Below are 26711 nucleotides of genomic sequence, written 5' to 3'. Positions count from 1 at the left end.
GTACACACAATATCATTTATCAATTTTAATGTTTTTATCACCAGCGACAACACATATTAAGAAAAATCTTTCAGGTGTGATTGGAGATGTCATGATAATTTATTAATTATACGCAAATTCAAGGGCTTGTTGTTTTAATAGAAGGCACTGCACGGTTTAGAAAGATCTGTACTGGGCACAGTTTACCACAGATTGAATTCAAAACCAGTGCCAAACAGAGAAATGCCCATTTTGCGACCAATGGAGATACCGGTTCCCAGCACCTTGGCTTCGACACCTGTGGGACTAACTCCCACTCCTGTGTCTAATCCCAGACCAACTGTAGCTTTGACTGGACCAGCAGAGGCTGAAGCACTGGCTATTTCTGCTCTGGCAAAGGCTTGGGCACCAGAGGCCACAGAGGCTCCAGCTTCTGCGCTGGCATTGGGTCCTTTGGCCTCTGCGTCAAAAACGCTCCATTCAGCACGGGCGTGCCCCACTCCCGCTTCAGCATACGCTCCGGCTTTGGGAAGACGCTTCCCTGGTTTGTCCTCAAACGCATCTGCAAATGTTCCAGCCCGAGCAAAGGTTTCCTCAGTAAAAGCTCTGCCAGGCCGATCAAAGGTATCGATCATCTCAAGTGCTCCAGCTGTATTAGTAGTAATGCCTCCACCTGCTCGCATAACTGCATGAGCTGTAAGTAAGGAGAAGTGTCATCTGAGATACATAGAAGACAATGTTATAGCAGCGGATATTCCTACAATATTATAGAAACGGGATTTAAAAATGTACTAAAACAAGAATTATGCTAAATGATGGACCAACAAACACTGTTGTTAATGCAAAGGTGTTAAACCTCACAAATATGAAAGGCAAATATGTCCTATCACATGAAAATATCAATATTGTTTTTGTATCAATAAGTATCAATATTGTATTCACACACACACACACACACACACACACACACACACACACACACACACACACACACACACACACACACACACACACACAGGTGAAACCTACCTTCCATATTCTCTGTTATCGTGCCTTTGTTTCCACTTTCTTCTCCCAGCCTGAGCTGCTTCTTTTTTGGATATGTCCTGGAGAAAAAAGTCACTTTTGAAATACTTGCACATATAAACATTTAAACACTATGAGGCGCTTAAACATCCAGTACTTTCTTCATCGTTATTGGTCAGTTATTGTTTAAAAAACTGGGAGAACTGTTGTAAAAAATTAATGTAGAAAAATATCAGTTACACACAGATAAATCTTCTGTGAATACGTTTTAAGTTTTCTGATTAAAACAATAACTTGCAAGAACAAGTCCATTAAAGAATCAAATAATCAGATTATTATCCCATGATTACTTACTCGAATAATGTTGTTTGGGTTACAGGAAATGTTTGCACGCTTTTGCTGCAAGCACTGAGGGACAAAGGAATAAATAGCAAACCAGGAAGGTGGAGGCCTTGGGGGGGTTTACAAGTGACTCACAAGATTCTTTTAAACAGAATGCTAAAGTGAAACTAACAGTGGCATAGACTGTTAGTTTGTTCCAGGCTGCACTGTGAAGGCAGGATAGATATAAACAGTACTTGAGGGTTCAAAAGTTCAACTTCTAGCACCCCAGATATCTGTACTGTATGATACAGGTAAAATTGTTAAAGTGAGTATATTCAAGTAATACAAATCTGCTCGAGATTTTACAGTGTTCCTGTTTGTCTTCAGTTCTTGAACACCACTTAACTGTAGTGCTACATGGAAACTGAAGGTTCTTCCATCAAATCTGCACTTGAATGTATCAAAACCTAAAAACTATGTAGCTTCAAAAGAGAAAACAAACAAAAAAGCAGGTTTTAAGTCTGTACCAGCTGATTCTGACACCAAAGGTTCACTGGTTTGTTTCCAGATGTAAAAAAAACAAAACAAATTAAGACAAACTGCAGGAAAAAGAGTGTCATAATTTAATATGTGAGCTAGTGGCAGTTAGAAGGCTTTCAGTTTCACTTTGAGTCACAAGCCTCCAGCATGAAAGCAAAACCAAGTTGAAATAAGTTGTTTGTTTTTAGATATCTGCACAGTAGATGAGAATTTATTTAGCTTTTGTTTGAAAGAGAGGGATCAATAAACAGTTTTTGCCATTATTCCATCTTCCGGTGTTTTACTCTGAATGAACAAATGTCAACATCAGTTTAGAGCTGCAGTTTCCTGGAGCCTCTCCGAGACATTGTATGTTATCACAGTATTGTGTTGATACAGAAGATAAGAACGAAAGAAACAAAGTTCCTCACTATATAAAGAAAATTCATAGCCACATTAGACTTAATGGATTATTTTCTTCCCAGTCCTTTGTTGTTGAGTGCTTTTTTTGGATTATCTGCAGCTTCATGACTCACTAGATTTCACATTCTCTTCAGTGCTTTTATTGAGTGTTTTATGATGTTGAGGTCATATTAAGAAAAGTAGAACAAGCGTCATACCGAATTCTCAAAGTAGTTTATTCTTAGTTGAGGAAGTGAAGGCATCCTTTCGAGCCCTGCACGTTAAAGAGAAATCAAAAAGTTCAGATAACATTTTGCTATTTTTCTGAATTTAGTTTTGTAGGTAGGAATAAATCGATTTATGAGCCCAGTGTTTGCTGAGTGACCCGTTTCAGTGTCTGGAGTTTTGTGTCATTATAGGTTAAAGTTTTATATCATGTTCAGCGTGACACAGTGTGGAAAGTTTAGTTGCTACGTGTTACAACCAAGACCGGTCTCGAGACATCCAACTCTAATAAGCTACAATGAATTTTCCTTTTCCTCGTCACCACCTGCAGGATGTTGTGTGTTCTTTGATCTCAGTGTCATAAAGTGATGAAGTGAGATGATGAAATAAGTGAAGTGGTAAAACTTTGTGCTCATATAAGAATATTAAATCTGAAAGCAATAAAAATAAACACAAACAATATCATTTATCAATTTTAATGTTTTTATCAGCAGCGACAACACATATTAAGAAAAATCTTTCAGGTGTGATTGGAGATGTCATAATAATTTATTAATTATATGAAAATTCGAGGGCTTGTTGTTTTAATAGAAGGCACTGCACGGTTTAGAAAGATCTGTACTGGGCACAGTTTACCACAGATTGAATTCAAAACCAGTGCCAAACAGAGAAATGCCCATTTTGCGACCAATGGAGATACCGGTTCCCAGCACCTTGGCTTCGACACCTGTGGGACTAATTCCCACTCCTGTGTCTAATCCCAGACCAACTGTAGCTTTGACTGGACCAGCAGAGGCTGAAGCACTGGCTATTTCTGCTCTGGCAAAGGCTTGGGCACCAGAGGCCACAGAGGCTCCAGTTTCTGCGCTGGCATTGGGTCCTTTGGCCTCTGCGTCAAAAACGCTCCATTCAGCACGGGCGTGCCCCACTCCCGCTTCAGCATACGCTCCGGCTTTGGGAAGACGCTTCCCTGGTTTGTCCTCAAACGCATCTGCAAATGTTCCAGCCCGAGCAAAGGTTTCCTCAGTAAAAGCTCTGCCAGGCCGATCAAAGGTATCGATCATCTCAAGTGCTCCAGCTGTATTAGTAGTAATGCCTCCACCTGCTCGCATAACTGCATGAGCTGTAAGTAAGGAGAAGTGTCATCTGAGCTACATAGAAGACAATGTTATAGCAGCGGATATTCCTACAATATTATAGAAACAGGATTTAAAAAGGTACTAAAACAAGAATTATGCTAAATGATGGACCAACAAACACTGTTGTTAATGCAAAGGTGTTAAACCTCACAAATATGAAAGGCAAATATGTCCTATCACATGAAAATATCAATATTGTTTTTGTATCAATAAGTATCAATATTATATTCACACACACACACACACACACACACACACACACACACACACACACACACACACACACAGGTGAAACCTACCTTCCATATTCTCTGTTATCGTGCCTTTGTTTCCACTTTCTTTCTCCCAGCCTGAGCTGCTTCTTTTTTGGATATGTCCTGGAGAAAAAAGTCACTTTTGAAATACTTGCACATATAAACATTTAAACACTATGAGGCGCTTAAACATCCAGTACTTTCTTCATTGTTATTGGTCAGTTATTGTTTAAAAAACTGGGAGAACTGTTGTAAAAAATTAATATAGAAAAATATCAGTTACACACAGATAAAAGATGATTTGATACGTGAATAAGTTTTAAGTTTACTCATTGAAACAATAACTTGCAAGAACAAGTCAATTAAAATATCATATACTAATATATACTACACCATTTGATATGGACTGTAGAATGTCAGAATCAGATAATCAGATTATTATCCCATGATTACTTACTCGAATAATGTTGCTTGGGTTACAGGAAATGTTTGCACGCTTTTGCTGCCAGCACGGAGGGACAAAGGAATAAATAGCAAACCAGGAAGGTGGAGGCCTTGGGGGGGTTTACAAGTGACTCACAAGATTCTTTTAAACAGAATGCTAAAGTGAAACTAACAGTGGCATAGACTGTTAGTTTGTTCCAGGCTGCACTGTGAAGGCAGGATAGATATAAACTGTACTTGAGGATTCAAAAGTTCAACTTCTACCACCCCAGATATCTGTACTGTATGATACAGGTAAAATTGTTAAAGTGAGTATATTCAAGTAATACAAATCTGCTCGAGATTTTACAGTGTTCCTGTTTGTCTTCAGTTCTTGAACATCACTTAACTGTAGTGCTACATGGAAACTGAAGGTTCTTCCATCAAATCTGCACTTGAATGTATCAAAACCTAAAAACTATGTAGCTTCAAAAGAGAAAACAAACAAAAAACGGGTTTTAAGTCTGTACCAGCTGATTCTGACACCAAAGGTTCACTGGCAGTGCTTTCTGATCCAGCATATGCTTTGCTTTCCCCAGGACGGCAATGCCCCGTGCCAGTTTCCCCCGAACATAAGTAATATGTGGCTTCCAACAGAGCTTGTGGTCAATGATCACCCCAAGAAATTTTATTTCATTTACTCTTTCTAAATATACATTGTCAACACATATTTCTACTTTGATGTTTCTCTTTTGGTTTCCAAACAACATAAATTTGGTTTTATCTAGATTCAATGATAATTTATTTATATCAAACCACTTCTTTAATATAGTTAATTCCTGTGTGATCATCTCCAAAACCTGTGGCAATTCCACACCTGAACACAGTATATTGGTGTCATCTGCAAATATTACAAACTTTAAAATCTCCGATACTCTGCAGATATCATTTAAGTACATAATAAACATTTTTGGACCCAGTACTGAACCTTGAGGTACTCCACAAGCTATATCCATCAAATTAGATTTATATTCATTTATTTGTACATATTGTTGCCTATTCCCAACATAGCTTTTTAACCATTCCAAAACCACTTTTCCAGTTTTTTTAATAGAATTTCATGATTAACCGTATCAAATGCCTTCTTTAGGTCTAAGAAAACGCCGAGCGCATACCTCTTATTATCCATACATTCCGTTATCTTTTCCATTAAATCTATTAATGCCAAAGCTGTTGATCTGTTGCTTCTGAACCCATACTGACTCTCTGTCATTAATTCATATTTTTCCACAAAACTGTCAAATCTTTTTATGAAAAGTTTTTCCAGTATCTTAGAGAACTGGGAGAGTATTGACACTGGTCTATAGTTTGTAAAATGATGCCTTTCACCGGTTTTGTAAATGGGAATAACTTTAGCAACTTTCATTTTTTGTGGAAAAACCCCTTTTTGAAACGACAAGTTGAATATATATTTTAATGGTTTTACAATACCATCAATAACTGTCTTTACTGTTACCATATCAATATCATTCCAGTCTGCACTGGTTTTGTTCTTAAGTCCTCTAACTATGTCATAAATCTCTTTCTCTTCCACTGCTCTTAAAAACATTGAGCTACTATTCCTTTCAATATTTTCACCAGTGTCCCTTTCTATTCCATCAACCTTTATTTCTTCTGCCAGTTTTGGCCCTATGTTTACAAAGAATTCATTAAAGCCATTTACTATCTCTTCCATGTTATTAATACTTCTTGTCCCTTCTATAAAGTACCCAGGGTAATCATTATTCCTTGATTTATTTTTGATTATACTGTTTAATACATTCCATATATCTCTTGTGTTATCTTTATTGTGTTCTAACCTTTTAATGTAATACTCTCTTTTACAGGATCTCATTATATTAGTTAATTTATTTTTGTAAGTTTTATACTTCCTTTCAGTTTCTATTGTTCTCTTTTTTATGAATTCTCGATATAGGGTATTCTTTTTTTTGCTGGCATTTTGTAGTCCTTTAGTCATCCATGGTCTTCCTGCATAGTTGTGTTTCCTATTGATTTCAATTACTGGGCAGTTTTTATCAAGTAATGTGTTAAATGTTCTTAAAAATCCTTCGTAAGCTTTATTAACTTCTGTTTGTTCAAATACAATATTCCAATCTTGCTTTAAAAGTTCATTTCTAAGACAATTTAATGTCTTCTCTGTTCTTATTCTTTTGTAAATAATCTTATGTCCATCATTGTTCACTTTATAATGGCAATTATAAGATGCAAAGACTGGTAAATGGTCACTTATATCATTGATTAACAGCCCACTTTTTATATTTCCTTCTATTATATTTGTAAATATATTATCTAATAGAGTTGCACAATGAGATGTTATTCTGGTCGGTCTTGTTATCAGTGGAAATAAACCGATGCTGTACATGGAATCAATAAATTCTTCTGTACTCTTATTATGATTTGGATTCAATAAGTCAATATTAAAGTCCCCACAAATAAACATTCTTTTCTGATTTATATTTGTAAATAAGTCCTCCATTTTATCTTTAAATATCTCAATCTTAGATCCTGGTGTTCTATATATACAACTGACAATTAGGTTTTTCCTTTTTTCCATACTTATTTCCACTGATAAACATTCCATCACTCCATCAATAACAGTTGTCATTCTTCCCATTCTTTCGTACTTTAGGTTTTTATCAATGTAAAGTGCCACCCCACCTCCTTTCTTATTGATCCTGTCTACATGAAGGAATTCATATCCATTTATTTTAAAGTCTTCTTCTTTTCCAGGAGTTATCCAGGTCTCCGATATGGCTATCACATTGAATGGCTGTTCAAACTGTGTTATATAGTCTTTGATGGATTGAAAGTTTGCATATAAGCTTCGACTATTAAAGTGAACCATTGTTATACCCTGATCTACCTTGAATTCCTTTTTAAGTTGCTCCTTTGTATAATAATTGCATTCATTTGTCTTATTGTTAAAGAAATTACAATCAGGATCTATGTTACTGTCATACATCAATGTCTTATTTTCAATATCTATATGAGTTGTTAGTTGAAAATTGTCAGACATCTGCGTTGGTTGTGCACTTGGACGGTCCCATCATATTCAGCACTGCTTTGCATTTATCAGTTATATTTTTCTAGTTCCATCATCTCTTTGATGACTAGAACCTTAGCCTGCTCTGGTGTTCCATTTAACTTAATGAATATTTTACAGTCTGATGTCCAAGTTGACTGTATTTTCTTCTGTTTTCTTAATATTCTTGCTTGTCTTGCAATGTCTGCATTTTTCTTGATTAGGTGTTCATTTAAATAAACATTTGTACCTTTTAGCTTTCTTCCTTGCTTGAGCAGTTCTTTTTTCTGTTTTCTATTAACAAAACGCATGATAATGGCAGGTATTTGATTTTTGTTTTTCCTTGGAAGAGGATGGCATCCCTCAATATTTTTATTGTCCATTTCGATACCTTTGCTTTTAAAGAAGGCCAGTACCTGTTCTTCCAAAGAGCGTAGCTCTTGCTCGGGTGGCTCCCCTTTCTCTGATGCTGCTACCCTCGCATATGTCTGATGCTTGGTTTCCAGTCCTGTCACTATCACATCATTTACTCTTGAATATTGTTCCAGATCTGACACCCGTCCTTCCAGCATAGCAATCTTCTTGTCCTTTTCCTTCAGATAACATTTTGCTATTTTTCTGAATTTAGTTTTGTAGGTAGGAATAAATCGATTTATGGGCACAGTGTTTGCTGAGTGACCTGTTTCAGTGTCTGGAGTTTTGTGTCATTATAGGTTAAAGTTTTATATCATGTTCAGCGTGACACAGTGTGGAAAGTTTAGTTGCTATGTGTTACAACCAAGACCGGTCTCGAGACATCCAACTCTAATAAGCTACAATGAATTTTCCTTTTCCTTGTCACCACCTGCAGGATGGTGTGTGTTCTTTGATCTCAGTGTCATAAAGTGATGAAGTGAGATGATAAAATAAGCGAAGTGGTAAAACTTTGTGCTCATATAAGAATATTAAATCTGAAAGCAATAAAAATAAACACACACAATATCATTTATCACTTTTAATGTTTTTATTACCAGCGACAACACATATTAAGAAAAATCTTTCAGGTGTGATTGGAGATGTCATGATAATTTATTAATTATATGAAAATTCGAGGGCTTGTTGTTTTAATAGAAGGCACTGCACGGTTTAGAAAGATCTGTACTGGGCACAGTTTACCACAGATTGAATTCAAAACCAGTGCCAAACAGAGAAATGCCCATTTTGCGACCAAAGGAGATACCGGTTCCCAGCACCTTGGCTTCGACACCTGTGGGACTAACTCCCACTCCTGTGTCTAATCCCAGACCAACTGTAGCTTTGACTGGACCAGCAGAGGCTGAAGCACTGGCTATTTCTGCTCTGGCAAAGGCTTGGGCACCAGAGGCCACAGAGGCTCCAGCTCCTGCGCTGGCATTGGGTCCTTTGGCCTCTGCGTCAAAAACACTCCATTCAGCACGGGCGTGCCCCACTCCCGCTTCAGCATACGCTCCGGCTTTGGGAAGACGCTTCCCTGGTTTGTCCTCAAACGCATCTGCAAATGTTCCAGCCCGAGCAAAGGTTTCCTCAGTAAAAGCTCTGCCAGGCCGATCAAAGGTATCGATCATCTCAAGTGCTCCAGCTGTATTAGTAGTAATGACTCCACCTGCTCGCATAACTGCATGAGCTGTAAGTAAGGAGAAGTGTAATCTGAGCTACATAGAAGACAATGTTATAGCAGTGGATATTCCTACAATATTATAGAAACGGGATTTAAAAATGTACTAAAACAAGAATTATGCTAAATGATGGACCAACAAACACTGTTGTTAATGCAAAGGTGTTAAACCTCACAAATATGAAAGGCAAATATGTCCTATCACATGAAAATATCAATATTGTTTTTGTATCAATAAGTATCAATATTGTATTCACACACACACACACACACACACACACACACACACACACACACACACAGGTGAAACCTACCTTCCATATTCTCTGTTATCGTGCCTTTGTTTCCACTTTCTTCTCCCAGCCTGAGCTGCTTCTTTTTTGGATATGTCCTGGAGAAAAAAGTCACTTTTGAAATACTTGCACATATAAACATTTAAACACTATGAGGCGCTTAAACATCCAGTACTTTCTTCATTGTTATTGGTCAGTTATTGTTTAAAAAACTGGGAGAACTGTTGTAAAAAATTAATGTAGAAAAATATCAGTTACACACAGATAAATCTTCTGTGAATACGTTTTAAGTTTACTCATTGAAACAATAACTTGCAAGAACAAGTCCATTAAAGAATCAAATAATCAGATTATTATCCCATGATTACTTACTCGAATAATGTTGCTTGGGTTACAGGAAATGTTTGCACGCTTTTGCTGCAAGCACGGAGGGACAGAGGAATAAATAGCAGACCAGGAGGGTGGAGGCCTTGGGGGGGTTTACAAGTGACTCACAAGATTCTTTTAAACACAATGCAGAAGTGAAACTAACAGTGGCATAGACTGTTAGTTTGTTCCAGGCTGCACTGTGAAGGCAGGATAGATATAAACAGTACTTGAGGGTTCAAAAGTTCAACTTCTACCACCCCAGATATCTGTACTGTATGATACAGGTAAAATTGTTAAAGTGAGTATATTCAAGTAATACAAATCTGCTCGAGATTTTACAGTGTTCCTGTTTGTCTTCAGTTCTTGAACACCACTTAACTGTAGTGCTACATGGAAACTGAAGGTTCTTCTAGGGCTGGGCGATATGGCCTAAAATTCATATCGCGATATAATTTGAAGCATGTGCGGTAACGATATATATCACGATATATTATTTTCTTCTGTATAACGTATTTTCCACACTATAAGGCACACTTAAAATCCTTTAATTTTCTCAAAAATTGAGAGTGTGCCTTATGTATGAATTCTGGTTGTGCTTACTGACCTCGAACCGATTTGGGCTGCAGAAATCTGTTAAAAAATGTTTTAGTACAACTTTGGTAAGCCGCACTGCTTGATGGATTGTCAGAGCATTACGGCTGCCGTAGTGACGAGCTTCACGGAGTAATCTGGGTCCAACACTCCATCCATTTCAGGTCCCAAAGTCAAACAAACACTGAGAGTTAAAAACGGTCTAAATTCTTTCATCTTTAATCACGTTTATATAAATCACATCGTGTGGTGCAGTATACTAATACATCTTGTCACAGAGCTTTACTCTATCTTTACTCTATTTCACTATTTATTTGAGTGCTATGAAACTTTAATAAGGACAAAGCTGTTTTGTAAATTTATTAATAAAAATGTATTGATCACAAAAAACAAACAAACTGTACCTTCCAACTACTAAACCAATTCAAACTATTTAAATAAAAAGACGACTGCTAAACATGGAGCAAAAAAAACACCTTCAGCTGCACAACGTTGTTAATTCTCACCTACTGTACTGATTTCCTTTTCTTGCTTTCTCTTTGATAGGTTTGTTCCTCAAAATTTAACTGAAAGCCTTCTAACTGCCACGAGCTCAAATTACTGACGCACCCTTTTCCTTTTCCTGTTGGATGTCTTATTATTTGTTCCACATCTTCTAGCTATCTTTCAGTCCTCATTTGGTCCTTATATCCTTCTGATCATTATTCCTCTTAGCCACAGTGGACACACCATAGGAGCATTTCTTATAACCTAAGCAAATTCAAGTAATTGAAGTAAGTAAACATGGGATTATTTAAATATGTCAGGGTGCTGAGATGTTGACCCAGCATTTTGATTTCTTTTTGCTGTTTGGGGTAAATTTTTAAGATCTAGTGTTTACAGTTAGTATGGAGTTCAGTCCTGGTTAGATTTTAAGTGTAGTTAGTCTTATGATCTGTGTTTTCTTGTATGAATCTTTCATGTCCTCTGCTTATGTCTCCTAAGTTATGCCTGTCTCCCTCTGTCTAAAAAATACAATATGTAAACTCTGTCGGTTTACATATTCCCCTCATGTTATTACTCCGTGTCTCCCCTGTCAGTGTTTTGTTTTGTGTATGTTCTACCGAGTCCGCCATGTGTGTCTCCTCCGTTGTTGTGTGACTTATAGCCTGTGCCTTAATATTTCCTGTTTTCCTGTGTGCTTATATTGTGTCTGTCCTTTGTTCCCTCATCCCGGTTTTCTTGTGCTTTGTGTTTTAGTTTTCCTTTAGTTTTCCCAGTTTAGTCAGTAAGTCTGGTCTCGGTTTCATGTTTTTCCTTTTATGTTAACATACCAGCCTCAATAATTGGCTCGCTTTCTGTTCAACCTCACTCAAACTTCAAGTGTCTGCATTTGGTTTCTCCTCCTTTCGCCAGAAAATGTGCCATTGCAGATCGTGGCATTAATGTTACAATAGATATTTATTGTTAGGTTTTAGTACATCATGTTGACTGAATTGTTGCATGAATAATGAAGAGCCCAGAATAATAAAGCTTTTTATTACTTAAAAATGCCTGTAAAAGTTTAATGAATTAATTATTCAATATTTAACTGAATATTTAATTTCCTACACCAGTTTAACCAGCTTTTGTCATTTTCTTTCAGAGTAAAACACCTGAAAGTTAAAGGTAAGCAAGCTTCATCTAAAAGAGTAATTCTCAATCTGTCAGTCTAATTTTTTTAACCTCCTAGGACCTGGCGTCCACATATGTGGACATCACACTTTAGGTTATTTAGACCAAACTACTGAATTTTGCTCTACAAGGACCTGATATCCACTTACGAGGACATTATAGTGCTACTGTTCTATCAAATTAAACGAATATCCTCTTATGTGGTTCTCATTTTTCTTAGAAACAAAAATCAGGTAAAAAAAAATAAAAATCTAATCTAATCTAAAGTAATCCTTTGTTTTTACATTCATCGGGTCCCAATCAGCCCAAATATCAATGAGAAATTAAAAATGCATACCGTGGAAGAGTTCAGGTCTTAGGAGGTTAAAGCTAAATTGACTGATAGTGAAACTCTCTTTTTATATATACTGTATATAAAGCATTTTATGTTTTTGTTGAAATATAATTTAGAGACAGATTTACTAAACAATATAGTTTTTGACCACAATAGCACTGAGGTTATTTTTGCAAATGATTTTAAAAAGTTGCGATGTTTTCAGGTCATACATGTGTACGTTAAATACAGGCCTATGGTGTCAATGAGGCAAAGAGACTCATTATAATGGAAACGGGCTTGAGTAACTCACAGGCTCCAATGTAGGACTTTGAACTGTGCAACAATATATGAAGAAAACTTCAATGAATAAAACTAACTAGAAATGTCTCATTGAAAAAGGTTTATTTTTTGTGCTGGCAGTGTGATTGTTGATGTTAACTGTTGGCTTAGTTACAAAAATAAAGTTGCTAGTGACCCAGGATGTTATAAAGCACATTCCAGGCTCCTTCTATGCCAAAAATTATTTAGCTAGGTGGCTGACATGTACAGTTAGGTCCATAAATATCTAGACAGAGACAACTTTTCTGTGCATTACCACAATGAATTTAAATGAAGCAACTCAGATGAAGTTAAAGTGCAGACTTTCAGCTTTAATTCAGTGGGTTGGTTGAAAAGATTGCTTAACAATTAGATGAACTAAAGCATTTTTAACACACTCCCTTCATTTCGGGGGTTTAAAAGTAATTGGACAAATTAAATAACTGAAAATATAATGTTCATTTAGAATACTTGCTTGAAAACCCTTTGCTGCAATGACAGCCTGAAGTTTTGAGCTCATGGAAATCCCCACATGCTGGGTTTCCCCCTTTTTTATGCTCTAGCAGGTTTTTACTGCAGCAGCTTTCAGTTACTGTTTGCTTGTGGGACTGTCTGTCCAAACGTAACACTTCAACAAGGTAAATGCATCCTCATTTGCATTAAGATCAGGTTACTGACTCGGCCAATCAAGAATACTCAACTTCTTTGCTTTAATACAGTCCTGGCTTACTTTGGCTGTATGTTTTGGGTCATTGTTCAGCTATATTATGAAATGCCACCCTAATAATTTGACTGCTGTATTTGAGCAGACAGTATGTTTCTGGACACCTCAGAGTTCATTCAGAGGTTTCTGTCTGTGTCACATCATGAATAAACACAAGTGTCCCAGTTTCACTGGCAGCCATGCACGAGCCATCACACTGCCTCCACTGATAATGTGGTATGTTCCGCTCTTCAGCTGTTTCATGCGTTCTCTATACTTTTTTCTTGCCATCATTCTGGTAGAGATTGATGTTGGTTTTATTTGTTCAAATAATATTTTTCAAGAACTGTGCTGGCCTTTTTATCTGCTTGGTGTTTTCTAGCAGTCCAATCTAGCATTTCTGTTCTTGAGGCTTATAAGTAGCTTGCACTTTGCAGTGAAACCTCTGCATTTACTTTCATAAAGTCTTCTCTTTATGGAAGACATGAATATCAATACACCTACCTCCTGAAGATTGTTGTTTTCATTTCTCTTCACCATGATTCTGCGATCATCCACCAGCGTTAGCTACGGTGGACGTCCAGGTCTTTTTGTATTCCTGAGTTCATCAGTGTTTTCTTTCTTTCTTAGGATGAACTAAACTGTAGATTTTGCCACTCCTACTACTGTAGCAGTTTCTCGAATGGGTTTGTTCTGTTTTCACATCTTAAAGACGGCTAGTTTCACCTGCATGACCACATGTTGCCTGTTCACAGCAAAATCTTCCAAATGGAAGCACCATAACTCAAATGAACTCCAGGCCTTTTATTTGCTTAACTGATAAAGACATACTGCCCACACTGCCCCCGAAATAGCCTTTTAGTCAATTGTCCAATTTCTTTTAGTCCCTTTAAAAGGAGGGTTGCACATGTTAAGGAGCTGAAACTACTAAACCCTGAGAGTCTTCACATTCTGTCCCTGTCCAACTATATTGGCAATATGTTTCAGTAAACAGGTAAGAAAACAAAATTTGTGTCAGAGTGGAAATATATATATATATACATATATATGGAATGCCAGGACTGCCATAATATATATATGGACCTGACTGTATTTACATATAAATTCGTTGGGATTGTTTGAAGTTAAATCAGGCAAAGCATGAATCTGACAAGCTTTTGTAATTTTGAAAATAAAATATTTAAGCTAATGAAATTTCTCTTTTTTTCAGATATGGATGTTGAGGGTAAGTAATGTAATGTGGCAGTGCAACAGCATTTTGAGAATATATTTTAAAACTAAAATAGTGATAAGGTTGAGGGTGAGGAGGAAGAGAAGAGAGAAAATAGGACTAGAGAGACATAAGAAGAAAACACAAAGTACAGAAGCTGTTTCAGAGGAGTACAAGTTACATGTATAATGTGTACAAGGTATAATTACATTAATTATACCCATACAAGAATAGTACTTCAATGAAATACTTAAGTAAATAACCTACTAGAGTACTTATTTTTATATTATTATTATTATTTAATTAATATTAATATGGGTTAGCACAGTGGCGCTGTTGGCTCACAGCAAGAAGGTTGTGAGTTCGACTCCACCAACGGGGTCTTCCTGTGTGGAGTTTTCATGTTTACCTAGCATTTGTGTGGGTTCTCACTGGGTACTCCAGTTTCCTCCCACAGTCCAAAGACATGGAGTTAGTGGGGTTAGGTTAGACAGGCGCAGGGCCATGCACAGATGTTTGAAGGGGCGGGTGCTCAAAGTTAAAAAGAAGGGGCACATAGAACCAGGCTGAATAACAACAACCGATGACAGGAAGTACCATCATGTGGTGGCCTTGCTGGATCCGCTGTCCACTCGTCGTGTGATGACCCTCATCCGGGATCCCCCCACCCAAGGGAACAACCAATCAATGAGTCGGTGGCCCCCGGGAGATTTGGTGGGGACGCGGGAGATGCCATCGGATGCCGAAGCTCCTAGTAGCCGGGAGAATGTGATCCGGTTCTTCTGCGAGTGAGTGGTAATCCTTCGCGGCCAGCAGCAGGAAGTTGGCAAGACCAGCTGGCATTGGAGCCGGCAACTGTCGAAGGAAGAGGTGAGTGAAGAGGAATCCGTCGTTATCCATTCCTGGCAAGGACAGCATGCTCTCCATGAACTCGAGAGCGGTACCATCACCCAGGCCTGAGAGAGAGAAGAGTTTCTCGGCCGCTCTGCATCGGAGAGGGAGTAGCGCCGCAGCAGTGCCTTCAGAGCGGTGTATTTACCTTGGGTGGGGGTATCCCGGAGTAGGGTCATCACACGGCAGGTGGACAGCGGATCCAGCAAGGCCACCACATGATGGTATTTTGTGTCATCGGCTGAAACACCCCAAAGAGCAAACTGAGCTTCGACTTGCACAAACCGTGAAGGAGGGTCGTGAAGCCAAAAATCTGGCCGCTTAACCGCCACAGCAAAAATGAAAATGTACAGCTCTGCTATCACTTCCACCATAAGTGAAGACAGAAAACTAAACAGCAGTGACGTATGTAGGGTTATTGAGGTTGGGCTAGCTGGTATATAATGATGTGCTATGTGCTGGCTAGCTACACAGCTATGGTTAGCATAACATAAACACAGTGCTGCCAGTGTCCGGCAGCCTCGCCTCTATCAGTTGGGTTATTTGACAGACTGGAGGTGATCGACACCTTTCTCTTTTCTCTTTATTTGCAGCACATGCAGTTCTGCAAGCAGGTGGAGAAATTACTGCTGATATGGCTGGGTTAGTGGGGATGATCGACACCTTTGATCGGCCCGGTAAAGCTTTTGCTGCTGGTACCTACGCAGGAGCAGATGCATTTGCAGACGGATTTGAGGACAAACCTGGAAAGCGTGTTCCAAAGGCAGGAGTGTTTGCTGCTGCAGGAGTGGGCTACGCTCGTGCTGAATGGAGCGTTTTTGACGCGGAAGCCAAAGGTCCAAATGCCAGTGCAGGAGCCGGAGCTTCTCTATCTTCTCTCAGTGCACGAGCTTTTGCCAGAGCAGAAGTAGCCAGTGCTTCAGCCTCTGCTGGTCCATTGAAAGCTAAAGTCGGCCTGGCAGTAGATACAGGAGTTGGAATTGGTGCCAGGGGTCTAGAAGCACAAGTTCTAGGAACTGGTTTCACTATTGGTCCTACACTGAGGATTTCCCTGTTAGGCAACGGTTTTGAAATTAACCTTGTATAGATGTCGGCTTTATACTAAGAAACTGTCATGTTTTTATGGTTTCTTGGTGACACTGATTACAAACTAATAAATAAACAGAATAACTATTTATTCATTGATTGAGTGATTGATTAAGTGATGACACTGTGCAATAGCACTGTGCATTATTTTGTTTAATTAATTGTCCTCCTTTGTCCTCCTCTCAATGTTTTGCATATTCAACCTGTATGCCTCTTGTTGAAATCACTTCTAACGGATACACCTGTGTGTCATCTGACAGGAGTCTCTTCGCCACATACAACCTGATCGGAAAGCAACTTGGGCAATATACTAACCCCAAGTTGCTCTCCATGCATACATTTGAGTATGAATTTCTGTGATTAGTAGCTAGTAAGTCCTTAAGTATAGAAGAAAGTGCTTGGATGAATGGGTGTGAATGAAAGAGGTATATATGTATAAAGTGCACTGAGTGCTCTGGGAGAGAAGAAAAGTGCTACGAATCAATCCATTTACCCCCGTCCCCCTCTCCTCTTCATTTGTCTTTGACCAAGAGTTAACAATAATTCTGGACCAAGATTATTGTTACCCTAGACCCAGATCAATCCAGTATGGAAATCTTATTTTTGATGATCTGCATGTTTGATTTGGTGAATGCTGTTTTAATGCTGGACACCGTTCCTCGTGCAACCGTCTACATATATACAGGCTTGGGACCAGCCTAGTGTGACCTTAAACCTCATTACAGTTGAAGGAACTTATGTCGCGGGGTCCTGAAGAAATGCAGGCGTAGTCAGGAAGCGTTCAGTGTGGATAGTTTATTCTGCCGGCATCCCAGGTGCACAAAAGATTATTTACAAAGAAAATAAACAACTAACTTAATTCAAAACAAAACAAACATCTATATACAAAACACAAGCGGCTGAGCCAGTCTTCAAGTTACCCTCACTGTAACATCTCACAGAAAGCCCAGGTAGGCCCTGACGGCCTCCCTTTATATCCCATTGCCCCTCCCACTAGGCATGATAGTCATCCCTTTATCATTTCTTTCCCCAAAACACTCATTTTTCCTCAGCTTATTTCCAGCTGTATTCCTACAATACATATATGTATACACAAATTTATGGCCACTTCCAGACAGCCTAAAGTGTTTCACAGTAACAAAAAAACCACAAACAAAAATAATGCAGTTCACGTGACCTTTCCAAGCGCGTGCGAACCCACTATTTGAACCCCAGAACACCATACCATTATCGCATTATTTTTGTGCCACTATTCTGAGCACGTAAAAAAAAAAATTGCAGGTGCAAGTGTTGCATTTTGAGGAGAAATTTATTTTGAGTGAAGAAAAGCTAAATTTGAGTGAACAAAATTCATTGCTGCGTGCAAAAGATGTATTTCAGTGTTTGCTATTATCCACACACACACACACACACACACACACACACTAGCAGCCCCTCTCGCTCAGTTTTTTTGCATTTGTGCTTGCTCGCAATGTGTTGCTCGCGCTCTCAACATTTCTGCCCGTGTGCGTCAACTCTTTCTGTATATTTGTGCCACAAAACCAGCCAATCACAGACTTGGATGCAAAGAAATCTGATTGGCTGTTTTGATCTCCAATCAGCTGGAAATGATGAAATGCAATATCCCAGAATCCATTTCGTCCAAAACTCAAACGAGGCAGTGGCGGAGGAACACAGAGTGGCGGAGTAATATTACTCTTTCTGGGTCAAAAATAAACTTCTAAGATATTTTCATGCGAGAATGGTGCTGTGTGAACTTCAAATACCTGCTCGATTTTTCAAGACATCACATATTTGCATAAGTGCTCTAATGTTTTTGGAGATGCCTGTTACTCACCAGCTGACCGGGAGGTCACTCGGGTTAAACGTAATGTATAAGGCTGAACTGACAAAAAAATCACCGACTACACCACCAAGTATTACAGGAAAAACCATAAAGCCTTTGAACTAAAACAAGCTGACCACCAGCTGACCGGGAGGTCAAGGCTCGATAAAGCGGGTGAGCACAGCTAACTCCTGGCGTATGGTTTTCAACCCCCTGCGGTATTTTGCTACTCACGTTAAACATGATATATATAGTTAGTTAGTTATGGCTACGATTGAAAATACACCCCACCCCTAATGATTGCACCTCCCGAAAACTTTTGTCTGGGCTCTTATCTCATTTTTTTAATTTGAAACAATCAACAGAGAATTTCATATTCATATAACACGTAGCAACTAAACTTTCCACACTGTGTCACGCTGAACATGATATAAAACTTTAACCTACAATGACACAAAACTCCAGACACTGAAATGGGTCATTGATTTCTCTTTAACGTGGAGGGCTCGAAAGGATGCCTTCACTTCCTCAACTAAGAATTAACTACTTTGAGAATTCGGTATGACGCTTGTTCTACTTTTCTTAATATGACCTCAACATCATAAAACACTCAATAAAAGCACTGAAGAGAATGTGAAATCTAGTGAGTCATGAAGCTGCAGATAATCCAAAAAAAGCACTCAACAACAAAGGACGGGGAAGAAAATAATCCATTAAGTCTAATGTGGCTATGAATTTTCTTTATATAGTGAGGAACTTTGTTTCTTTCTTACTTGTCTTCTGTATCAACACAATACTGTGATAACATACAATGTCTCGGAGAGGCTCCAGGAAACTGCAGCTCTAAACTGATGTTGACATTTGTTCATTCAGAGTAAAACACCGGAAGATGGAATAATGGCAAAAACTGTTTATTGATCCCTCTCTTTCAAACAAAAGCTAAATAAATTCTCATCTACTGTGCAGATATCTAAAAACAAACAACTTATTTCAACTTGGTTTTGCTTTCTGTTTCAGGCTGGAGGCTTGTGACTCAAAGTGAAACTGAAAGCCTTCTAACTGCCACTAGCTCACATATTAAATTATGACACTCTTTTTCCTGCAGTTTGTCTTAATTTGTTTTTTTTTTACATCTGGAAACAAACCAGTGAACCTTTGGTGTCAGAATCAGCTGGTACAGACTTAAAACCTGCTTTTTTGTTTGTTTTCTCTTTTGAAGCTACATAGTTTTTAGGTTTTGATACATTCAAGTGCAGATTTGATGGAAGAACGTTCAGTTTCCATGTAGCACTACAGTTTAGTGATGTTCAAGAACTGAAGACAAACAGGAACACTGTAAAATCTCGAGCAGATTTGTATTACTTGAATATACTCACTTTGACAACTTTACCTGTATCATACAGTACAGATATCTGGGGTGGTAGAAGTTGAACTTTTGAACCCTCAAGTACTGTTTATATCTATCCTGCCTTCACAGTGCAGCCTGGAATAAACTAACAGTCTATGCCACTGTTAGTTTCACTTTAGCATTCTGTTTAAAAGAATCTTGGGAGTCACTTGTAAACCCCCCCAAGGCCTCCACCCTCCTGGTCTGCTATTTATTCCTCTGTCCCTCAGTGCTTGCAGCAAAGGCGTGCAAACATTTCCTGTAACCCAAGCAACATTATTCAGGTAAGTAATCATGGGATAATAATCTGATTATCTGATTCTTTAATTGACTTGTTCTTGCAAGTTATTGTTTTAATCAGGAAACTTAAAATGTATTCACAGAAGATTTATCTGTGTGTAACTGATATTTTTCTATATTAATTTTTTACAGCAGCTCTCCCGGTTTCTTTAACAACAATCGGCCAAAAGATGCCAGGTAGGCAAACCATTTCCAGGCTTTTCCAGGAAACAGATTAACTTATTAACTTTAATTAACTCTCACTTTGTTCTGAAAAACAAATCAAAACAATGAAAAAAGAAACTGCATGTTTAAGCGCCTCTTAGTGTTTAAATGTTTATATGTGTTTCAGTCACTTAAGTCACTTTTTTTTCCAGGATATATCCAAACCAGAAGCAGCTCAGGCTGGGAGAAAAAATGTGGAAATAAAGGGGCGATAACAGCAAATGCGGGAGGTAGGTTTCACCCACAGGCTTCTAACATAATTTTAAGGGTTTAATTTAACCAAAGCTATGAGTACGGATGATGGTTTATAATAGAACTGTGACAGATGTCTAGCAGAAAAACTTGAAGTCAAACATAAAACATGATAATGTTGGTTTGTAAGGTACTCTGCTTTCTTCTTGAATGCAGTGCACTTACTGTCATTGATGTGATTTAGACAAAACTTGTCTACATAACATTTTTTTTTTTCAATTGCAGATGCTGGTGGTAAGTTGTGTGTGTGTGTGTGTGTGTGTGTGTGTGTGTGTGTGTGTGTGAATACAATATTGATACTTATTGATACAAAAACAATATTGATATTTTCATGTGATAGGACATATTTGCCTTTCATATTTGTGAGGTTTAACACCTTTGCATTAACAACAGTGTTTGTTGGTTCATCATTTAGCATAATTCTTGTTTTAGTACCTTTTTAAATCCCGTTTCTATAATATTGTAGGAATATCCACTGCTATAACATTGTCTTCTATGTAGCTCAGATTACATTTCTCCTTACTTACAGCTCATGCAGTTATGCGAGCAGGTGGAGGCATTACTGCTAATACAGCTGGAGCACTTGAGATAATCGATACCTTTGATCGGCCTGGCACAGCTTTTACTGAGGAAACCTTTGCTCGGGCTGGAACATTTGCAGATGCGTTTGAGGACAAACCAGGGAAGCGTCTTCCCAAAGCCGGAGCGTATGCTGAAGCGGGAGTGGGGCACGCCCGTGCTGAATGGAGTGTTTTTGACGCAGAGGCCAAAGGACCCAATGCCAGCGCAGGAGCTGGAGCCTCTGTGGCCTCTGGTGCCCAAGCCTTTGCCAGAGCACAAATAGCCAGTGCTTCAGCCTCTGCTGGTCCAGTCAAAATTACAGTTGGTCTGGGATTAGACACAGGAGTGGGAATTACTCCCCTAGGTGTCGAAGCCAAGGTGCTGGGAACAGGTATCTCCATTGGTCGCAAAATGGGCATTTCTCTGTTTGGCACTGGTTTTGAATTCAATCTGTGGTAAACTGTGCCCAGTACAGATCTTTCTAAACCGTGCAGTGCCTTCTATTAAAACAACAAGCCCTCGAATTTTCATATAATTAATAAATTATTATGACATCTCCAATCACTCCTGAAAGATTTTTCTTAATATGTGTTGTCGCTGGTAATAAAAACATTAAAATTGATAAATGATATTGTTTGTGTTTATTTTTATTGCTTTCAGATTTAATATCCTTATATGAGCACAAAGTTTTACCACTTCGCTTATTTTATCATTTTACTTTATCAGTTTATGACACTGAGATTAAAGAACACACAACATCCTGCAGGTGGTGACAAGGTTTCAGATTGTACTTGGGCAGGATTATCGCTCATGAAGTCAAGCTTTCAGGTCCAGCGAAGTCTTGTTAATTCACTTTTTAATTACGTTTTCCTTAATGCCCAAGAGAATTACCTCAGTCGTTTAGATACTGATACAAATACAAATTCTTTTTATTTATTTTATCAACTTTTCTTCTGAGGATGCTGTCTGTGTTGAGAGCTCAGTGGATCTGCCATCGACTACTCCGCCTAGGCTGCACTGTCGAGTGCAGATCCACTGAGCGCAGCGCAAGCTAGCAAGAAAGAAGCTAAGCTCGTTGCAACATGGCAACTGCCTCAACGCTACCCGAAATTGAACCTCCCCCACCCTCATTCAGATCTGGCGTTTGGAACTATCTTGGTTTTCATGTGAAGCATGACCCTGAAGGTAAGCACGTCGTCATGGACAAAAGTGAAACAGTATGTCGGATGTGCCACACAATGCTCAATTGGTGGGAACTAGTGCGTTAGCGCAGTTAGCTTGTTAACCCGTTGACGCCGTCCAGTCCCACGCACAGGGCGATCTGCAGTAGCTCATTAACGGAGATTTTCCGCGTTATGACGTTAAAGTCATTTTAACAAGATTAACGCTGACAGCACTAGTGGGAACACAATGAATATGACTGCACATTTACACCGACATCATCCTAGTGCAAAGACAAGTGGAAGCAGACAAAAACAACAAGCACACATGCTACAGACTTTAGCCGAGTCATTTAGACAGCCGTTAGCACATGATTCTCCTTATGGGGACCTGATATGTTTAATATGCTGCTGAGAATATAGCCCAGAAGAAGCGTATAGTAGAGCTTTTATTTTGGAAAGAGCCATTTCTCTGTAATAAACTCTCTTTTCCAAAGATGAGTGATTTCTCTATCAGATAGATATTTTTTTTTATTATTACTTTGTTGTTTCAGCAACATTAAATTTAAAAACTACTTTTGAGTTAAAATATATATTTATAATTTTAATAAATGACAAATTAAAAAGGCATGAACATTTTTTTGTATCGAAAAAATATCGAACCGTGACACCAAAGTATCGAATCGAACCGAACCGTGAATTTTGTGTATCGTTGCACCCCTGTTAGGTATAACACATTTATTCATCTTGGTTATTAAAAACACAAACAAAATGACTTGTCTTCATAAAAAAAATGAATTTCTTGAAAGTGAAATTGACAGCCATAATAGAAATTAGTATATTTGGACATGATGCAATATATAATCTCTGAAAACAGAGTTGCATATGCACCTGTCCATTAACACATTGATACTTGTTATAATTTTATTTTTAATTGCTCCTATACTTAGTACTTATCACATACAAGGTTTTAAATAATCAGGCTTCATCGTTTAATGACCTTATAGTACCCTCATACCCCATTAGAGTGCTTTGCTCTCGCACTGCAGGCTTACTTGTTGTCCCTAGATTAGTTTGCATTTGAGTTAATGCAAATTAAATTAATTCACTGAATTTCACCTTTATACCAATTGTCTATACCTATTTATGGTCTTTCTCATAGCAATGTAGGAGAAGACGTCATTACACAGATGGCTCTAGATTTCTGGAACAAAGGACGAAAGCGAGAAGAGATCACACTCAAGGATTTGGAAACGTCACTTTCTCAGTTCAGCAATGACCAGAGTGAGTATAAAATGCATGAATACTCAGTGTTGATGAAAATCCTTTTTTATTCCTGAAAATCTCTTTACTGATGGAATTATCCAATCAGGTTTGATTGATAACAACATGGTCGACTTTTTTATCCCGTTCCTGCCTCTGGAGTACGGGCATGTTATCCAATGTGTGATGGCTGAGATGAAAGCCATAGGTTTTCAGCCGGACAAAGATGTGGCAGACAGAGTAGTCAGAGATATATCCTATGTTCACCTCTCTGAGAATGTGTTTGTCAAGAGTGGCTGTATGACTGTAGCAAGCAGGTTGTACTTGTACATGTAATGTCAGCATCTAAGGAGGTAAAGTTCACTTGTGATGACTGCTCGCTCTCTCCCTTTGTCTGTTATCCTGGTTTGAGGTTGTTAGAGGTGGGTCCAAAGAGGAGTCATTCCTTAACTAACTTCTCAGATTGCTGTACAAGGGGTCTAGGTGTGCCAACACTGAATTTTCCCCAGTAATCAGGGATATGTTTGGTTTATGGTTTAGATCCATGAACCAAAAATCCATCGTAATCCATTCACTTTCCGCACTGTTGAAAGCTGCTCTATTTTCCTTCACAATTAAATATATTTCGGTTATTTCAAATATTTCACTGTTGTCTGTGTGGAGGTCTGTCTCTGTGTCTGAGCTTTGATATCAGGAAGCCTTCACCTGTCTCATTTATACTGAATAAAGAGCCTGAGGAGTTTTCTGTTTTTTGAGGTAACAAATGGGTACCTCAAGATTAACGCTGTCATGTGAATGAGTGTTGGTTTCCTTTTAAACTGTCACTGTTGTGCTTTTTTTTTTTTTAATCTGTGTATTGGCTCCTGATTTTACTTTTTTGCATTGGTGTAAATGGCCCAGCTTTGTTTAGTTAATCTGAGTAGATAAACAATAACAACTGTATTTATGTGATTTTTTTATGCATATGTTTAAAGCAGCGGTCCCCAACCCCCGGGCCTCGGACTGGTACCGGTCCGTGAGTTGTTTGGTACCGGGCCGCGAGAGTTGAGGCTCAGGTGTGAAATGTATAGTTTTCAGGGTTTTTATCGGTTTTTAGCGTTATTTTGTTATCGTTTTTATCGTTAATTCGGTGTTCCTGGGTCTTTTCACGTGTGTTATGAATAAATCTTCTTTTTTCGGTACCGGTACTAGTTTTATTTTGTTGTATTTATCCGCGACACCTTAAAGGCCGGTCCATGAAAATATTGTCGGGCATAAACCGGTCCGTGGCGCAAAAAAGGTTGGAGACCGCTGGTTTAACGTACATAGGTCATCACAGCAAATGTGTTACAGAAATGGGCATTTGCACAGACATGAATCAAAAAACTGTACTGCTAATAAATCATATTGAAAGCAACTTTTGCAAGACGTGTTTTAATACAGGTTATAAGGATTTCTTATACATTTGAAAACAAAACAAATCACAAAGAAAACCCCAAAACATTTCACCTCCCATTGGTTTTTCAGTTGGGCTTTAATTTGAAGAAATAGATTTTTTGTTTTTCAAATGGACAAACAACAGGAAAATCCAAAATCTCATGAACTGCCATAAACCAGCGCAAAGGTTTTACTACTTGCAAAGGCACACAGGCTCATTATTAACAAAAGCAGAGGCATGGCAAATCAATTTACATAATTTTATTAAACAAAATAACTGAAAATATGGACCTGTGGCAAAGAAAACAGCAATTTAAGTGGTAATTTAACCCCCCCAAACTTTCAACCCCCCCAAAAAAGAGAAATTAATTAAAAAAAAGCAACTTTATCACCAGAGAGACAATAAAGCAAAGAGGGTAAAACAAAAGGAACTAATAAACTCCATGAAATTCAACTAATTCCAGTTCAACTAAAGACTCAAAATATTAAGGAAATACAAGATGAAAATGTAAACGATAATAAGATAACAACCGAATTGTGAATATTTAATAATATTTAATAACAAAATCAATAAATTAAGGGACAAATAAAACACCCAAGCTGATATGTCAAAATCACAAACAATGCCCAAGTCTTAATAAAATGACACATAGTCACGCATGTGAATAAAGAACTTAACAAAACATAATTTTATATTTACCAAGAACATTGCAGTGATGAAACTGGTTTGCTATCTAGGACTTTTAAAGCTTGATTATGAAGGAAGTAGTTTTAAAGTTATAGCACCAGCAGGAAATGCAGTTGTTAATATGACAGAACATTAGCTTTTTCTTACACGACCTGGTTGTTTCCCTTATGAGACGAATTTGTTGAAAGGTAGAGTGGGAATGAACGTCTGAAGGACCACGCTTTAGTGATCCAGAGGTGTCATCAAGAGCCCAACTGTAAATATGTTAGAAATAAGTTTTAATAACCTTTTTAATAATAATTGTAATGTATGTTCATATAGAGTTGATGAACTTCTTATTAGAAAGTTGCATGTATTTAACTTCATGGTATGAAGGGGCGTGTTGAAGGTAGACTGGCTCACACTGACACCAATACAGATCACTATGAGCGAGAGCTGCCTTAGAAATGAGTGGGGGGGTTATGGTAGAATGGTGTTCCTGCACTGGTGATGGTGGAGCAAGGCACAGAAACTTTAAGGTGTCGGGTTAAAGCTGACACCAACACCAATGATTGGCATGCAGAAGGATCACAAGGAGGACAAATCAGAATCAAGTTTAAACCACAGACTCTCTCCATCAATGGCCAATCACATGTATTTTCTGTCTTTAATATGTCCTTTAAGTTACAAATTGTACTTTGTGTGCACAGCTGTGCATCTCGAATTGTTTGATAATAAAATAGTGTGAACCACTAGATTGTCTCCTGACCTTCTTTCAGTAAAAAAGAACATTAATATTAATATTTTTACATCACTATGACTTATTACAGGACAACAAATGGTTGATCATTTATCGGTGTGTAATGTTTTTAAAACTGTAAACCAATAAATGTTATTTTTAAGAGTTTGCTAGAGTAACATTCAGGAAATTATTCGGGTACAGAGGACCTGGCTGGCAGTCTTATTGTGAAACTCAAGTGTGTAAAACTAAATCAGTTACCATTGAAAATGAGACCCTGCTGGTAGAACAGCAGTGGACATCTAAATGTTCATCGCCACGCTGTTACAAACAAAAAAATGGTGAGCTAACGGTATTTCGGTGTTTGAAAAATTTTAATTTCTGCCAAAAAATTGTTCTGCTTTCAGTTTTGATGGTGACTTTAAGAGTCAATGAGTCGGTTCAGGCTGTGTTGAAGAATAGAGGTGGTCATACTAATTATCAACCTTCAAGGTGTTTCAA

The 26711-nt window shown here is 38.1% G+C and overlaps 4 protein-coding genes and 1 long non-coding RNA gene across 7 annotated transcripts; 2 read left to right on the top strand and 3 right to left on the bottom strand.

Annotated features, from left to right (window-relative positions):
* Window positions 1-19: 19 nt before the first annotated feature.
* LOC146494176 (uncharacterized) lies at window positions 20-1405 on the bottom strand. The gene is made up of 3 exons (XM_085145165.1): window positions 1360-1405; window positions 1009-1085; window positions 20-673 (listed from the first exon to the last, which is right to left on the bottom strand). The coding sequence occupies exons 2-3, from the start codon at window positions 1013-1015 to the stop codon at window positions 183-185; spliced, it is 498 nt and encodes a 165-aa protein (XP_085001291.1). The 5' UTR covers window positions 1016-1085; window positions 1360-1405; the 3' UTR covers window positions 20-182.
* Window positions 1406-2934: 1529 nt separating this feature from the next.
* Window positions 2935-4361, bottom strand: LOC146494175 (uncharacterized). The gene is made up of 3 exons (XM_085145164.1): window positions 4326-4361; window positions 3914-3991; window positions 2935-3598 (listed from the first exon to the last, which is right to left on the bottom strand). Exons 2-3 carry the CDS (start codon window positions 3918-3920, stop codon window positions 3108-3110), a joined length of 498 nt encoding a protein of 165 aa, XP_085001290.1. The 5' UTR covers window positions 3921-3991; window positions 4326-4361; the 3' UTR covers window positions 2935-3107.
* Window positions 4362-8352: 3991 nt separating this feature from the next.
* Window positions 8353-9738, bottom strand: LOC146494174 (uncharacterized). The gene is made up of 3 exons (XM_085147377.1): window positions 9672-9738; window positions 9321-9397; window positions 8353-9015 (listed from the first exon to the last, which is right to left on the bottom strand). The coding sequence occupies exons 2-3, from the start codon at window positions 9325-9327 to the stop codon at window positions 8525-8527; spliced, it is 498 nt and encodes a 165-aa protein (XP_085003503.1). The 5' UTR covers window positions 9328-9397; window positions 9672-9738; the 3' UTR covers window positions 8353-8524.
* Window positions 9739-9930: 192 nt separating this feature from the next.
* Window positions 9931-16523, top strand: LOC146494173 (uncharacterized). Of its 3 annotated transcripts, none has more exons than XM_085147376.1 (4): window positions 10634-11023; window positions 11884-11906; window positions 14460-14474; window positions 15944-16523. In XM_085147376.1, exons 3-4 carry the CDS (start codon window positions 14462-14464, stop codon window positions 16435-16437), a joined length of 507 nt encoding a protein of 168 aa, XP_085003502.1. In that variant the 5' UTR covers window positions 10634-11023; window positions 11884-11906; window positions 14460-14461; the 3' UTR covers window positions 16438-16523. The 3 variants fall into 3 exon arrangements, 2 of the variants coding, with proteins under 2 accessions (XP_085003502.1, XP_085003501.1); XM_085147375.1 differs by having other exon boundaries at window positions 10640-11032; XR_014871725.1 differs by lacking the exons at window positions 14460-14474; window positions 15944-16523 and adding an exon at window positions 13185-14451 and having other exon boundaries at window positions 9931-11032; window positions 11884-13148.
* A 3236-nt stretch (window positions 16524-19759) lies between these two features.
* On the top strand, window positions 19760-20927 carry LOC146494172 (uncharacterized). The gene is made up of 3 exons (XR_014871726.1): window positions 19760-19932; window positions 20084-20125; window positions 20305-20927. It is a non-coding gene; the product is annotated as an uncharacterized LOC146494172 (long non-coding RNA).
* Window positions 20928-26711: the final 5784 nt, after the last annotated feature.

This window comes from Neolamprologus multifasciatus, chromosome 20 (genome assembly GCF_963576455.1).
Source record: "Neolamprologus multifasciatus chromosome 20, fNeoMul1.2, whole genome shotgun sequence".
NCBI lineage: Eukaryota > Metazoa > Chordata > Actinopteri > Cichliformes > Cichlidae > Neolamprologus > Neolamprologus multifasciatus.
This window is presented reverse-complemented; position numbering and strand designations above follow the sequence as displayed.